Source organism: Ambystoma mexicanum, chromosome 5p (assembly GCF_040938575.1).
Source record: "Ambystoma mexicanum isolate Mex_15411 chromosome 5p, UKY_AmexF1_1, whole genome shotgun sequence".
Classification (NCBI taxonomy): Eukaryota; Metazoa; Chordata; class Amphibia; order Caudata; family Ambystomatidae; genus Ambystoma; species Ambystoma mexicanum.
This window is the reverse complement of record NC_090930.1, coordinates 1335092722-1335106563: the sequence shown is the minus strand read 5'-3', so window position 1 is coordinate 1335106563 and position 13842 is coordinate 1335092722. Positions and strand designations below refer to the sequence as shown.

General features: G+C 42.7%; 1 protein-coding gene across 1 annotated transcript in view; it reads right to left on the bottom strand.

The window, feature by feature from the left end:
• Positions 1–13842, bottom strand: part of MTRR (5-methyltetrahydrofolate-homocysteine methyltransferase reductase) — a 983610-nt gene that overhangs the window by 322569 nt on the left and 647199 nt on the right. The window contains exons 10-11 of the mRNA XM_069613725.1: positions 11978–12020; positions 3866–4061 (exon numbers count right to left, since the gene is read on the bottom strand). Of these exons, the coding sequence (XP_069469826.1) occupies positions 3866–4061; positions 11978–12020 (239 nt within the window). The remainder of the gene's footprint in view (positions 1–3865; positions 4062–11977; positions 12021–13842) is intronic.

Sequence of the window (13842 nt, the reverse complement as noted above, 5' to 3'; positions counted from 1 at the left end):
ATGCTTGCGCACCTGGTTTCTTGTAATACGAGAAACTCACTGGTCACGCTATTGCTTCCCGCTGCTTCTCCACTCACACTGCTGTCTGTGTTTGAGGTCAGGGTCCCACCTCCTTCCACTCAGGCATTCCAGGGTCAGTTTCTCTGCCAAGAAGAATGAGCACCTTACAGCCATGATGAAGGGACCGATAGTCCACATGGCTCCCTTCCTCTGGGTCCTTCAGCTCCCTGGAGACACAGCTTCCGCGCCACGCTTTCGCGGACTGCTTCGCTCTGCAATTCTCAAGCATCTCATCGCTCCGCTCTCCACAGGTTCACGCCTGGTTGGGCTGGACTCCCTGCTGCTCTCTCTCTTCTCTCTCGTCTTCCCACCCTTTATACACCTGAGCCCCATTAAGTCGCCTCAGGTGTGAGTCCTTAGGTTGTCCTGCCTGGCTGCATTCAGCTCAGTCAATGGGACATGCCTGACCTTCAGTCATGTATACCTCCAACCCCATCTTCTTCATCCCAGTACTAGAGTGGTGTTTCCTATAGGAAGTGTGTATTGCTCTTTGAGGTTTCTTCCTCGTCTCAGTACTTTGTGGGAAAAAAGGGGGAAGGATAGGATTGGCAATACCCTATGAAGGCAGAGGGAGGGTAGGGTAGGTCAGTGTTCGGAAAGGCAGATACCATGTCTCACCTTCAGGCACCCTCTGCACAATCTCCAAGGACTCTCCACTTAGGTGATCTGACCTCGCTTGTCTGCCCCCAGGGTCGGGATCCAAAAGTAATGGTCCTTCCGAGGCCACCTTAGCAGTAGATCCCCAGTGAGTAGTTGTGAAAGGGCTTCCTGGTTTCTCACAGTATATGAAGATTAACTCCTCTCACAATGACCCTGAGGAGCTCGGATTCTGAACGTATGGAATGCAGATATAAATCTCACACAAGCACATGGTACTGTCACTCCCCTCCCTAAAAGGTGCTGTTTACATGTGCCAAATTCAATGTTATTTTGCTTTTGGGGGAGAGGGGTCATGTTCAAGAGATGACAATAGAAAGTAGGTAGAGTCTTGATTTGAAACTGCAGAGAAGCTAGAGCTTAAACTCCACTGCCTAATTCTCTTTGTAAACATGCAGAAGATCCTCCCATGAAAACTTGACATGTATGAGAAGATGGGGGCCACCCCTGACTATACACGTAACAAAACCTTATGTATTCTAAACTGTCATTTGGAAGACAGAGAAGAGTTTCTAGATAATGCTTTCTCTTTTATAATGAGGCCGCCCATTCCATCATTACCATCATTGGCAATGTGCTTGGTGTCTACTGCATTAAGACCCCCCTAGAGGCTTGAGAAGATGGCAACAATTACACTGTGGTAAAGGGAAGCATGCTGTACACATCAAACTTTATAAGTCACGTTTTTTAAAGTAATCTTATTAGTGCTTTAGTGCTACTAATATTATAAAAATACTGAAATGTTTAGATCCCACTGGACTGCTATAGGCTCAAATAGTACACAGTGGTTTATAGCCTTAACATTCCAATACTTGCTGGCAGACATAGAAGGTGGAATATCCGGATATGTCTTCCAAGAATCGACTATAATAGAAATGTACGTTTCAGCTAGGTATAACTCAACAGCCATTTGAATAATCTATGCTCATTTGAGCACATTTTCTCATCATCAATCCCAGTCTTCCTCGTGGAATGACGCAGTCCTCTTGGCAAGGACTAGATTTGGCTTATGTAAGTTTCTAGGAGGTCTGGAGCAGTTTCAGAGAGAAGATATTAGTAATAAATGGAATTAAATCAATAACTATTTCAGCAAGCTTTAGGTCAAATAAAGCATGCCCCATTTTAGCTCCAGAAAGTCAAATATTTTGATCATGTGGAACGGCCTTTTACCAATTCCGGGAAAAGACAAGCCTAAACCCACAGCTGCCCTGGCCTATGCTGTCCCACAGCTGGGAAAGAAACTGGAGGGACCCGTGTACAGCAGAAGTGGGCTAGAGTAATGTAAATTGGCATTCATGGCATGCATGAAGGAGGAGTCTTGTTTAGTTTGGATAGAGAATTCATTCATTTTGGAGCTCTTGGTAGTCCTGCTAGGCACCTAAGTGATGTGTATGAGGGCAGAGATGTGAATTAAGACAGTGGAACACTTTATCCAGTTGAAACTGCTCTGCCTATCGGTTTGAATCTGATCCAATGAGAGCCTGTCCATTTATCACAGTGCAATCAACGATATCACTCAACCAGATAGAGCGGATGATGTACCCTAGCTTAACTATATAAAGACTGTTTGTTAATGATAATTTTATGTATTCATGTTTTATCAGCTCTGATTCTCCAATAAAGATTGGTTGATGACATATTTTAACAATAATAATATAACCTGCTCGATCAAGGATTTACAATGAGATCAAAATGAAGTTAGGCTACAGGCAATACATTTATGTATGGGGTTATGATAATCTACCGGGAATTTTCTTGTGCCATGTGGCTGCTGAGTCTGTTGCATACCCAGGTTGCTCTATCGCTAAATTAAAGAGGGAGGGGGCTGCCCTGTGTTACATTTAAACTGAACAGCTCACAAAAATACAATTCCAATGGGGTAGGCACCTTAATTATAGATTGTTACTTGTTTAAGAAATTAGGCATTCTAGCAGTGTTTTTAATAATGCATGCTTGAAAAATAAATGGTTTTTACTAGCACAAGGTAATCTAGGCAATGCACGTTACCAATTAGCAGGACGTATAAAAGGCCGAAGTGTGCAGTACATGGAATTCTGGGCACTGAATTGGGAGTTGTGCAAATTCCTAATGCCAATATCCTGTAGATCGGGGCTCTGCACTCCTTGGCTCACCACGGGTTGTGGACTACAATGCCCATTAGCTCTAATTAGCATAGTCAATGGTGAGGGATAATGGGAGTCGTAGTACTAAACACCTGGAGAGTCCCAGGTTGCAGCGCGCTGCAGATAATTTGAGGGCAGAGCTCTGTCTGTGATACCTGGAAGATGTAGCATAATTTCCAATGTTTTAAATGTATATCAAATTAAACAAAATGTCACACTGAAGTTGAGATACCTGCATGGTGTCTGTAAACAACATGCTAACATTAGTTTTGATATCCTTCTCCCATCCTCCCCAACCCTTCTACTCGTATCTCCCACAAACTTCTCCAATGTTCTCAAACAGCACCCAATACCACCTCCCGCCACCCCCACACCTCACCCCCAGTTGTGCCATTTATCTCCAGTAACCTGGAGTGAATCAGACATCAAGATCTCCTTTGAGTTGATAAGAAATGCTTTGACTTGGATAGTCACCTTCTCATACACTGACTAATGCCCCTTTGTATTGTTTGCTCTACAGCTGAGCAGCACAGGCATTTTCCCAAAGACGATTCAAAAGAGAGATTTCTTTTTTTAATTATTAATATTGTCAAGAGCTGCAGTTTTCCCCTTTGAAAAGCTCAGCAGTCTTCTGAGTGAAGATAAATGCGTGCAGAGTAACGCAGCAATGTGTGACTTTCAGTTGGAGTCGTTCCTTTTGCACAGCGGTAAAGATAGGCCATGCATTTAACCAACTACCTGTCATGCTGAAATATTTCAGTGTTATTCTGAAACTCAATTCATGACTAGATTGTCAAAGGTCTGGATCCCAGTCTATTTAAAATGAAAGATGGACGACACTAAAGTCACCAGGATGCACAGTCAACAGAAATCCGCTATTCTCTTTTCTCAGGCTGGAGATACATTGATAAGGCACATTTTGACTGCAAAACATAATCTGAATGGAACAGCAGCTCCATGGAAAGTACATAATCAAACACACTGCACATATGCCATAAGTATAGGTGTGGAACGGCTCTGAATACCTTTGGGGGCACAGTTTCCACCCTCTCTTCGCCGCTGGTCAATAAGGTACGGTCCTTTGCATGAAGCATAGGTGCGACGAGATCAGCCAACCAGCCAGTGCATACCCCTTTTCTTGCAACCGTTCGGTAATGGCAGGAGGGGAACTCCACAATGTTGAATGCAAAGTGCAGCTTTCCCGGATGAAAGAGGATGGAACTGCAACAACAGAAACCAAAAACAATAAAAATGCTCCTACTACCCAAGTAGCGTTTTGTTAAGTTAACTTGTAGAGCGCACAGTCAATAAGGGCCATGGTCTACTGGCACGCTTAGGGTCTGGAAGGAATAGATAACTTGACAGGGCATGAGAGCATTTAGTTGCTTGTTCCTTTTTTCATTTTATTTTATTGTTTTGGTTTATGAAAACCTTTACAAAAGAGAATTAACTTTACAAACATTCTTTACGGCAGTGTTGTTATCTTTATTAAAACAGAATTTCCATGTAGAATGTTCAACCAAAGCAAATATTTCGGGACCCGTTCAGTATTAGAAACATATCGACTGAAATATTCAATTATCTGGTTCTGTAGGGCAGGACACACAAGCAATACATGCGAGAGTGATTCAGTTTTGCTCTCTTTCTCACAGTGCCTGCAAAACTCTCATCATGCACGATCTATCACAAATAGATGGCATTTCCTTTGCACCCATGGCATTAAATCTGAAGCGCATTAAAACTGTTCCTCATAAGTTTACACAGAGAGTGTTCAAATAGAATTCCATTATCCCTGGCTCTATTTGCAAAGATACAACTTGATTATACCGGTGAAAGACTTTGTGCAAGGTGGTACACCAATCTTGGCATTTAATAATCTCTTTCACCTTTAGAGGGTTAGGTAATAATACATTCATGGATCTACCCAGATTAAAGAGGGTAAAAACTCCTTCATCGTGGAGATCCGTCATAAACCCTTTATTAACTGCTTGACCCAACAGGTGATATAAATTGCACTCAGAATTAGCATAGCATTTCCTCAGTAAATTCACTCTCTTCAATCTAATTATGCTGTTTAACGGCTGAAGACCCAGTTTATATTGTATACCAGCCAAAGGACCGCACTTCGGTATATGGAAGCGAATTGGATGCCAATTCATACATTCAAGCTGCTTTAGTTCGAGAAACATCAAGTACGGGAACAACTCCAATCCATAACAGTCTAGGGATAACCTTTATTGTGTGAAATTTAATACAGGGAACAATAGAAAATTTGGCAGTTTTTCTATCCACTTTCCTCATTTGTATAGCTAGTTTGGAGGCTTTTTCCCTTAAATAGTTACGATAGAAGAATTTTATTGCACTAACTATTATAGGGAAGCCTAAATACTGCATATTTGATTTTACTTGAAGTATGGGGTTATCCAACATCCAAATAAATGTGTCCTTTTTCTTCGAACCTCCTCTTATTAATTTAAGTTTCACGGTTTTCGAAGGGTTAATCGTAAGTTTATGTGATGACATACAGTTGCCGAAAGCGTCAATTAGCCGATTAATCTTTTCCAGCCTATAGGCATACAGTCAACAAGGATATGATATGATATTTTATTTGTAACGCGCTCGTACACGAGTGTTTCAGAGCGCGACCTGCATAGGCTGCCCAGACAATTTTAAGGTTTCCAATTTTAGGAGCGATGAAAACTGCATCGTGTAGTGACTTACCCACATCAGCTACATACAGGTTAAATAAAGTGGGAGCCAGGATATATCCTTGATGCAAACTGTTATTTGTCATGATTTGTCTCATTAAAAGACCTTCGGAGTTAACCCTTACCTGTATTTGTGACTCTCTGTGAAGATGGATCACTATACTTAGTAAAGCTCTTGGCATGCCAAGCTTCTCTAATTTCCTCCACAGTATATGTCTAACGAACAAATCAAAAGCCATGCTTAGATACATTGCCGCTACATAAACTGGTGTAGATAGGAACTTCCATGCCAGCCTCTGCAAACAACGTAACAAAACACCCCCACAATCGGTACCCATTTGTCGTCTAAAACCTATTTGTATATACCCAGGATATTTCTATTGACACACTAGGCATCTATATGTTCTAAGACAATGGCCGCAAATATCTTGGAGTCGACATCCATAATAGCTATGGGCTATAATTGACAGGTGACATTCTTGATCCTTTCTTAAATATCGGAAGTACAAAAGATGTTCTCCAAGATGCAGGTGTGGATCTGGATGCCACAATATCGAAGAATAGTATGTGTAAAATGTTTGCCCAAAGATCAGGATTCTGTTTTAATACCAAATTAGTTAACTGATTAGGACCACACGCTTTAGATGGTTTTGCTTTGATAGTAATACTCTGAATGGATTTAATTGAAATGTATGTTGAGAAACCACTTCGAAGTGGCAGGCTCACTTCCCTTCCGATCTTCTTTGTTAACTTTGTAGATATTCTGAAAGTGAGCCATCCAGTTCTGTTCAGAGATCGGGTTGGTCAGCAGCACCTGCTGCTTCACCTCCCTTTGATTAATGAGTTCCCAAAAGCTTCTGGGATTTTTAGCATGGATAGAGGCCAGCATCCGCTCACGATCACTTTGGTGCAGATTATATCGGTGGAACTTTAACCAATTTCTATAATTTTCCATAAGTGTGAATATGTTTACCTCCACAGTTCCCCGTTCAGTCATTGTGTTTTTTGTTAAGCGTATCGCTTTGCGTAACTGGATCTATTCATTTTCACCCGGTTATCATAGCCATGCCTGCATTTATTTACCCATATGGTCTTTCTGTAAGACTGCTTGATAGGCATTAAATTCGTCATAACTGACTTCATGTATTCTGATATTTGTGGTGTAGAATAATAGAACATCTTCTCTTCAAGGGGTAAGATCTCAAAGTCATCCAACATAGCAGTATTACAATTTGCAGTCCTAATGTTCACATTTAAACTGGTCAATGCCAAAATGCAGAAACAATACTAATTTCCTTTAATTGCCCAATACAGTTTCAACCACAACCATGCATAATCATTGAACTCATTCCCCGGTATCTTAAATTTTGATAATCGATCAAACAGTTGTCTGGTGACGAAAATATAATCAATAATGGACTCTGCTCCTCTTGCAGACGAAGTGGGAGATAACATATAAAGCCCCACTTTCAGTGAAACTTAACCATTTGGCGCCCTGAAGCTTTGTCTGCTTATTTTGAGAGCGGATATTTTGGTCATTCATTAGATGGTCGTGATCTTTAGTGTAATCTCATATGCATTCTGTGTTAAAATCGCCAGCGACTACGATTTTGCCCCCCCCCCGAACTATTTAGGACCCACTCATCAATCATGCGATTCAAGAGTCTGATCCAAATTGGCTTGTGGGCTCCAGTACACATTGATTAAAGTGTATTCAAGATGTTCACTACATTTTCTACGATCAACGCCGTCACCAAGATGACCTCATGAACTCTCCACTACGCAGACTTTGACAATCCTCTTCTATTTCGTAGTGCAATTGCCAAGACTCCTTTTGGTCGACCCTTAAACCCCTGTAGTGCTCCCAAATGAGTTGTCTCATAACCATCAAAAATAAGCAGAGCAACCGCCCAAGTCTCCTGCAGAAAAATAATATCATGAATTTGCACACTTATTATCTGATGAAGTTTTGCATAAGACTTCATCAGACCTACGGGCGAACCAAGAGATTAAGGTGAGGCTTGCATCACCCCTAAAGAGGATTACTCATGTTCTTTAACTGCGAGATCGAATCCCTTGAGATAATGCAAGCCAGCGCCAATTTGGTTAGTCATTATCCAAAACACCTCTGCCCCAATTGGTCACATTTGGCTGCTTATCAGCGGGTCCCTTTAATGTCTGCATTTTAGTACTCCCACTCATATGATGGCAGCAGCTATCTCCTAAGAAAGTTGGTTAAATCAAAGCCATATCTCTGGAAATTAGCCGTTTCTTTAATGAGTGTGGCACAAACTAATGAGGATGGAATGTCAAGCCTGACAGCCATAACGTGTTGGATGGATAAAGTCATTAAGTTTGATGTCACTTGATGAGATATTTCGCTCTTGAGACCTCTCAGTCAACTTCATATTCAAGCCTAATTTGGAACATCTATTAGAGATAATGTTTTGACCAGCTTTCTCAGTTCGGTTTCTAATAGAGATTGGGCAGTTGCCTTTTCGATGGGGACCCTATAATCCAGGCTCTGTGCATGTGAGCCAATATTGATCTTAATCAACGGCTCCCTGTTGATTACCTCCACTGCTGGGATCCTTTTTTGAACCCCCCACTCTTCTTTACCCCTGGGCTCAAGAGGTCTATCAAGCAGACTTATAGCCTGTTTTTTTGACTCCCTTCTCTCAGCTGGTTGCGCCTCTGAACTTGCGTTAATGAACTGTCTTTGTGCAGGCCAGGGATATTTAAAGATGTGATAGATTGGTCTCCCCAGTCCACCATCTTTTTTTGTTTGTGATTGTCTTTTTTTTCTGATTTTGTTTTAGGGAATCAACTAGTCTCTTATGTGATTCTACATAATCATTTTGCGTAGATGTTAAATCAATTATATCGGTCGCTTTCCCTATATGGCGACCTCTCCCCGGGGTACACACCCATTACTATGATTATACGCTAGCATCCTCTAGAGACTCCACAATCTCAACTAGCCCACCTGACTGGTCAACCGTTTGAATATACTCAAAGTGCTGCCGAGCTATGTTCCATAAATATTTTTGTGAAGTTGTTTTTGAGGATTTTAACGCCATTTCCAGTTTCCGGTTCATTTTTTTCTATTTATTTTTGTTGCAGTAATCTCTTGTGGACCCTGACTCTCCCTGAATGAGCTCCCTAAATCTTTTGCTGTTATAGAAGGTATTACTGACATTGCAGTCCTTACATTAGTAAGGCTTGCAATGTCAGTCAGGACACAACCCTTTCAGGGTGAGTCCGTCAACCCCACTGAAGTCTGAACCGCCCTTAATACATTCTCCAGACCCTACTTTAGTGTTACACCCTGGTGTAGTAAAGTGAGAGTGGAAGAGATGTCAGTCAAGTGGCGGGTATGCAGTTTTAATTCACTTATGAGTGTAGCTTGCATGTTTTGGATGACGTCAGCAAGGCTCTTTGTTCTGCCCTCACTCCTATCAGGGGGAGTAATATGATCTTGTAAAGTTATTACCTCCTCCTTGGCCTCGGTCTCATCTGCAAGATGGTGTATTAAGGCAAGCATCGTAATTTCTCCACTTAGAAAAATGGGTGGAGTGTCGATAGTGGGGTGAGGTTCAGAACACATGCATTATCAGATGCGTTCTTTCCCACAACTTGATTGTAGATTTCCTTGGGAATTGAGTCGGACTCCTCCACATATAAGGGTTAAGAGTGATTTTGCATCTCTTGTGAGAACAACAGATCGTCATCCTCCTTTCTGCTTTGTGCTGAGGAATGTTTTACAATTTAGGTTGCACTGAATCAGTATGTCTGTCAGTAAACAACTGGCCTCCCCTACGGTGATTTTTGAAAATCAAGTGAAAACATGTTTCCTCCCTGCACTGTGGCCCTGGAAGGCTAAGAGAACCAGTCCAACAAGCAAACGCGCTATGTACAGGCGTTTCCAAGTTTCAACTCTGCAGGAATAGAGTTGGGGAATTTTCCTGCCAAACTTGCCATCACTGTGCCGAAATGCACAAATCCCAGCTTCTTGCTTATACTTCGCACACCCATGTAAAGAACTAGCCCCACGTACCTGCGCTGTGCTCCCAGCTAATAGCCCACAGCACTCTCCCAAGCACTCCTGCAATGCGTGCGCTCTGAATGCACACGGCCACCCATATTTATGCAGGTCAGGTGCAGGGGGGTGGGGGAAGCGGGACTAGATCCTTCTTAGATATCAGGCAAAATATCCATGAGTAAACATAGTCCTATAGAATGACTCCAACACAGCCAACAGCACTCTCCCAAGCCCTCCCTGTGCGCAAGCTGAATGTGTGCAGCAAGCCAAGTGTATGCAGTCAGGTGCGGGGGGGCTAGATTGTTCTTCACAGATATAAGGCAAAATCTCCTTTGGTAAACATAGTCCAGCAGAATGACTCCAACATAGCCAACAGCACTCTCCCAAGCATTCCTGCAATGCACACATGCTGAATGTTGGCAGCCACCCACATTTCTGCAGGTCAGGTGGAGATGGCGGAGGGCTAGATTCTTCTTAGATATCAGACAAAATCCAGAAGTGCTCCAGGAAGTAGACCATGGCGATGGCTGCTGGCTGCCGCGCAGATTCCAGCTGTTTGTACCACCAGCATACCGGTGTCCGCCTCTCTCCAACTCTCTTCTCTTAGTTGCTTGTTCTTAGACTAGACTCAGATCCGGATGAGAAGGGTATTTAATTCCCTTCAGAACAGGAAGTGGTCTTTGATTGTTCCGAGGTTGGGGGGCTAGGACCTTTTTTGCAGAGGTTACTGAGAAAGCTCTAGCACTCAGTCTGGATCCTCTACCTTGAGTACCACAGGCAGTCCCACTGTGCTAAGATCTCAACTGTCTTTTGGGAATATATTTGCCAAATTGTGCCTAAAGAAAATTGTGCTCAGTGCACAATAGGTTCTATGAGTAATGCACCAGGTCTTTACGATCACATGGGTCTACACCAGCAGTCAGTGCATTGTAGTGTCTGTACATAATTGGTAGACAGACATTTACCAGTTATTTATAATTTGCCTAGCATGTGAGAGCCCCTCTACAGAGAACACTGCCCTGTTCTATGGGATGGTGGGCACTCATATTTTAGTTCTCTGTGCATTAACATAACAGAATATCCAATGGCACATCAGTCTGGTCTAGGACAAAAGGAAAGTCCAGCATCAAAATGCTAGGCAAATCTACACTGAACAAGAGCACCAACAAATAACAATGGACACATGCCTTTGCCTTGTTAGCCCCCGTCAGTGAGGTGCTCCTGTGATGCTGTCTCTCTCTGGGCACAGATATTGAGTCGACGTCTGGATTTTTAACCTTCTGGAGGATGCAACTCAAAGTGTTTTATAATTTGCCCAAAAAAGCAAACGACACAAGATACAATGTGCTAAAACCTGATTGCAGACCCTACTGTGTGGGCCTCATCCCATAAAACAGGCTAACTGGCATTGGTCGCAAACTATAGAAATGCATTTAGAATTTAAAATGTATTTAAAACATCTTGTATGGTAACATACTTTTATCCAGCATGTATGAACTGCATACAAAAGTGACTTCAATTTAAACAAGGCAAACGTTTACATACAATAGGCGTAAAGTTAAAATGAGATTTTACAATCAGATTTCAAAACAAATTGCATATCTCGCCATCGACCCTGTCCTATACCCAGGTATACTGCAACATACTTTTCAATTCATCTAATTATCTATACAACATTCCCCAGCCTGCAACATGATCAGGTTTTTGGGCAAAGCACTGAATATGTAAATGACCCCTCCCATTTGGATCCGATCCATTGAATGTACATTTATCTCATGAATATTAATTTCGGGTAATCTGAAAACATGACCCGTCTTTGATCCTCGACACTAGGAGCTGTGAACCACGTTCTAGAGTATATGACACGAATGCCCCGTCTTCTCTGCACTGTTTCCCTTAGATTAGATGAGAATCCTTGTCATCTGTAGCCTCTTTGGAATGACAGAATAAGGGACCTGTGACGGTTCTCCATTCAGGGGCCACTTGATGGATACTCTCCCCAAGCACAAAGGCATGCAGTTCAGCAAACCACCTCTGCATCACATTTGTCTCTCCGTGGACCACTGAAGCAAAGAAACTCCACACAAGGCTGAAAACAATAAACATTTACAGAAAACCCGTGAAATCAGCAAACTGAAATGCCATAAAAGTTAACCAATTTACTTTAACTGGAATATGCGAAGGTCAACTTCACGTCTACAGAACACCTTCGTTTGCGAAGCTGCTGCTTCTGAAGCATGTCCTTTTACCCATTCACTGCCTGCCATCAGTCAGAAGGGCAAGCCCGCTCCATGTAATAACCAATTCAATCTTTAGTAACTCCCTCCGCCCCACATGAGAAAAAAAGAGTTCCATTCCCAGGCGCACACGAGTAATTGGGTAATTACCTTGCCGCAGAATATTGTCTGGCTTGAAGTTTGGGAAGATGTTCTGGTGAGAAAACAAAATCATCGGTTAGACTGTATTCAAATAAAGACATCAAAACAACCCCTTGTTTACGGAGGTCGTAGATTTTAGTCCTAATTTACACAGAAAATCACGTAAATCCCGCAAAATCCCAGCACTTTATGAATCGAAAAGGAATCACTACTGATAGAACCAATGTTCAACAGTTCCTTTATGTTAGCTGAGAAAGACTGTTGGTGTTTCGAGCAAGTTCAGGCAACAGGCGATTTTTGAATTTTCTCATTCGGGTGTTTAGTATTTATACATTTCCGCAAATAATTCAGCAATGAGGTAGACGAAATAGATGAATTAATAAAATATGTATTAGGAACATTACTGCTGCAAGTGGGGAGTGGGCTCAGATGCAATGTAATAGTAACAACTGGTGAACTGGAACATACTATAGAGTGCCACCCCTTCATGTTGTGGGAAAAATAACATTTCCATCATAAGCAGGGCGGAGGTGAACACCTGAGACAAAGAACAGGTGGGCTCCCAAGGGCTGTCAATACTGGGCCTGAAGGCAGGCTCCTTTCCACCATCCCAGTACCATGATCCCACAGCTAGTGATCCTTTAATGCAGGGGTGTTGCTAGGCCTGGAAAAATCCTAGCCTACTGTCGGGACTGTCAGGACTCGGGGCTAGATAGCCTTTTGGTTGTAGCCCCTGAGCGTCTATCCAGAGCTACAACCAAAAGACCCGGGGGTATAGCCCGTCAAGGCACCCCTAGCGACTCTTCTGCTTTGATGTCACCGGCATCATATCATCGCATCGTTGGAAGAAAAGGGGTCCTCAAAAATGCTTGCACCTCGATCTTACATTTCCTCTAGAACCAGACACAGTAAATGCATCACTAGATACTCCCTGTTCAGAATTTCCTCAACTACACCTCTCCTAGCTAGGGATCTTAGAAGTATCGAAATCCCAGGCCAGAAACCCAAAAATGGACCACCAGAGGCTGAGCGGCAGATTGCAGGACCAACCACAGCCTCTATCAAAACCAAAGCATGGCTGGTATCCCAAGACCAGCCTGATTACTAGGACCCACTGTACTCTTGCGCAAACCCGCCAGTTGCTCTGCCTGATTGTTAATATGTATATTTTTTCTGCCTGCATCTTTATTGTAAATCGCCTTTACTCCCCTCCCTTGTTCTCTAATTGCATATTCCCTGTAACATGTCTGTAACCAAAATCATGCGCCCGGATGCCCTTGGGCCTGGTGCGCTTTACGAATAAATAAAATACAAATTACAAAATGTAGGGGATGGTAAATTAACATGTCTGACATGCCTAAATCAAAAGATCTGTGTAACACTTATACCAGAAACACGATATGCATAGTAAAGGTCTTGTAACTGTGCAGGGCAGTAAGAACATGACATTATTCATTTGAGATATATATATATATATATATATACAAATAAGTTATGTTACGTTTCTTGATATTTTGAACAAGTTTGCAGACCCCACTTGTCCAGCCAACTACCTCCCCATATCTATCACCCCCTTCCTTGGGAAGCTTCTGCAGAAGCTGGCATTATCCCAACTTGCCGCACACACTGAACTGGTTGGCAGCCGCCATGACCATCAATCTGGAATCCGAGCATCCAGAGGCATGGAAACTGCACTTCTGAACAACCATGCGGAACTGCTCGCATCGCTTGAGTCCAACTCTCCAGCTGTCCTCATTCTACTTGATCTCTCCACCGCTTTTGACATGGTCAACCACTCCATCCTCATAAAACGGCTCCATGATACCCTGGGTATCTCGAAACGGCACTGGACTGGTTCCTCTTTCCTCAGTGAC